Genomic DNA, 2254 nt, shown 5'->3' with positions numbered 1-2254 from the left:
AATTATATCCTTCTTTAAGGGCTGACTCAAATTGACCTACTACATTACATAATGTTTTTTTTAATCCTCACTCAAGGACATTTTTCCATTTATCTTCAGGTAGAGAGGGAGAGAAAAGGAGAGAGAAAAACATCTTCATGAGAGGGACACATCAACTGGTTGCCTCCTGCACGACACTGACCATGGCCGGGGACGAACCAAAACTCAGGTACATGCCCTTGGCTGGAATTGACCCCAGGACTCATTGGTCCGCGGGCCGACACTCTTTCACTGAGCCAAACCAACCAGAGCTATTTCAACTACTCTTAAATGTTAATTAAACCTCTGTGAGTCACATCATAGATCACCTGATTATTTCATTTTTCGTGGCTAAGACTGTTTTCCCGACTTTGTTATAAATTCTGTACAGCATAGCTTTTCACTCTTCCCCTAAGTTTTCCACAAGATGCTGACCACTGTGGCACTCAACACATATTAGGTGCCAAAAAATGCTAATTGCTTGATCATTTATTACCTCAATATTCTAGTCTGCTACATGTGGTCAACAACTTCCCCCAGACCTTCTCTCGGATTTGTCGAGTCTTTACACAATACACAATGGGGTTCATTAGGGGTGGCAACAACAAGAATATATCTGCAATAAGGATTATAGTGAGGGGACTTTTGTGCTGGGCAAAGCGGTGCATGGAAGCCAGGGTGATGATGGGTACATAAAAAATGAGCACAGCACAGATGTGGGAGACACAGGTATTCAGGGCCTTGAGTCTCTCCACCAGGGATGCAATGCTGAGTACAATCTTTAAGATCAGAATGTAAGACAGAACGATTAATGTCAAGTCCAGCATGGTAGAGAGAGCAACAAAGAAGCCATAGATAACATTACTCTTGTTGTCAGAGCAGGCCAGCTTCATGACATCCTGATGAAGACAGTATGAGTGAGAAAGAAGATTCTTCTGACAATATTTCAGTCTTCTTAGAGTGAAGGGAAATGGAAGCACTAAGAGAATGCTCCTAATGGCTAAGATCAGTCCCATTTTAACAACTCTGTTGCTAGTGAGGAGAGATGTGTATCTCAGGGGATTGTGAATGGCAAGAAAACGATCCAAAGACATGACGAGAAGCACTGAGGATTCCATGACTGTGAATCCATGGATGAAGAATTCTTGAGCAAAGCAGGCATTGGGTGAAATTTCCATGGCATTAAACAAGAAAATTCTCAGCATGGTAGGGAGGGAGGAAAATGACAGGCCCAGGTCAGAGATGGCCAACATGGCAATAAAATAATACATGGGCTCATGAAGTGAGGGCTCTGTCTTTACAATAAAGAGAATGGTGCTGTTGCCCATGATGGCGATCGTGTACATGAGGCAAATGGGGATGGAGATCCAGACGTGGGCATGTTCCAGTCCTGGGATTCCAACCAGAAGAAAAAACTGAACCTCAGAGTTATTGAAAATAGACATGAGTGGAACTGTGAGCTTTTTATCCAGATCTGAATCACATAAACAGAAACAGTCATACTTTTAAAACTCAGTGTAGTGGGGGTAAGCACTTCTTTTATATCCTGTTCTTAGAAGCATATTTTTCATACTAATAACAAAATGCAATTTTCAACATTCATTAAAAGTCTATACACATGTTTATGTTCTCCAATATGGGAATTTCACTTAAAACAGTTTGTCCTAAGGTGTTAGTTTTCCAACATTTTTATCCAAATGAAAATCATTTCAAAACAGAGCTGCTTTGATTGAGTCAGTGACAGGCACGCAGAATCATTCCATCTGTGTTTCCACATGATTTTAAGTCGTCCCCTCTTGGTTTCATGACAAGATCCCTAACTTCTTAGAAGAAAGTTTAAAAATAATAGTATGAGAAAATAATCAGAGAGGCTTGAACAAATCTATGCTATGGTAAATAAATATTAAATGCTCGAAAGTAAATCTATAGACTGTTTAAAACTACGAGGTAGGTACTTATCCACATTTCATAGATGATTATAAATACCAATCTAGGCTCAATAAAGCACAAACATATAAAAATATTCATACTGATTATACAGTGGTTTCCAAAAGAAGTGGGAGAAATGGAGCACAGATACGCCTTTGGGAGTTATGCATTCTTATTGTCTTCATGCTTGTACTCTTACATGAAATGAGTACTTCCTAGTTTAAGGATGAGCCACACTTCAGGTTATCTTATTATCTCAAGGGAAAGTGTTGAAGCCATACAGTAATAACATAGGCTGGTTAATCTT

At 39.6% G+C, this 2254-nt stretch overlaps 1 protein-coding gene across 1 annotated transcript; it reads right to left on the bottom strand.

Annotated features, from left to right (window-relative positions):
- Positions 1–464: 464 nt before the first annotated feature.
- On the bottom strand, positions 465–1491 carry LOC118628497 (olfactory receptor 51A7). Its single transcript, XM_036259489.1, has one exon. It carries the CDS (start codon positions 1461–1463, stop codon positions 516–518), a length of 948 nt encoding a protein of 315 aa, XP_036115382.1. The 5' UTR covers positions 1464–1491; the 3' UTR covers positions 465–515.
- Between the last annotated feature and the right edge of the window lie 763 nt (positions 1492–2254).

The sequence above is a fragment of the Molossus molossus genome, unplaced genomic scaffold, assembly GCF_014108415.1.
Source record: "Molossus molossus isolate mMolMol1 unplaced genomic scaffold, mMolMol1.p scaffold_m16_p_13, whole genome shotgun sequence".
NCBI classification, from domain to species: Eukaryota; Metazoa; Chordata; class Mammalia; order Chiroptera; family Molossidae; genus Molossus; species Molossus molossus.
Note: the sequence above shows the minus strand (reverse complement) of the source record. Positions and strands in the feature narration are given on the sequence as shown.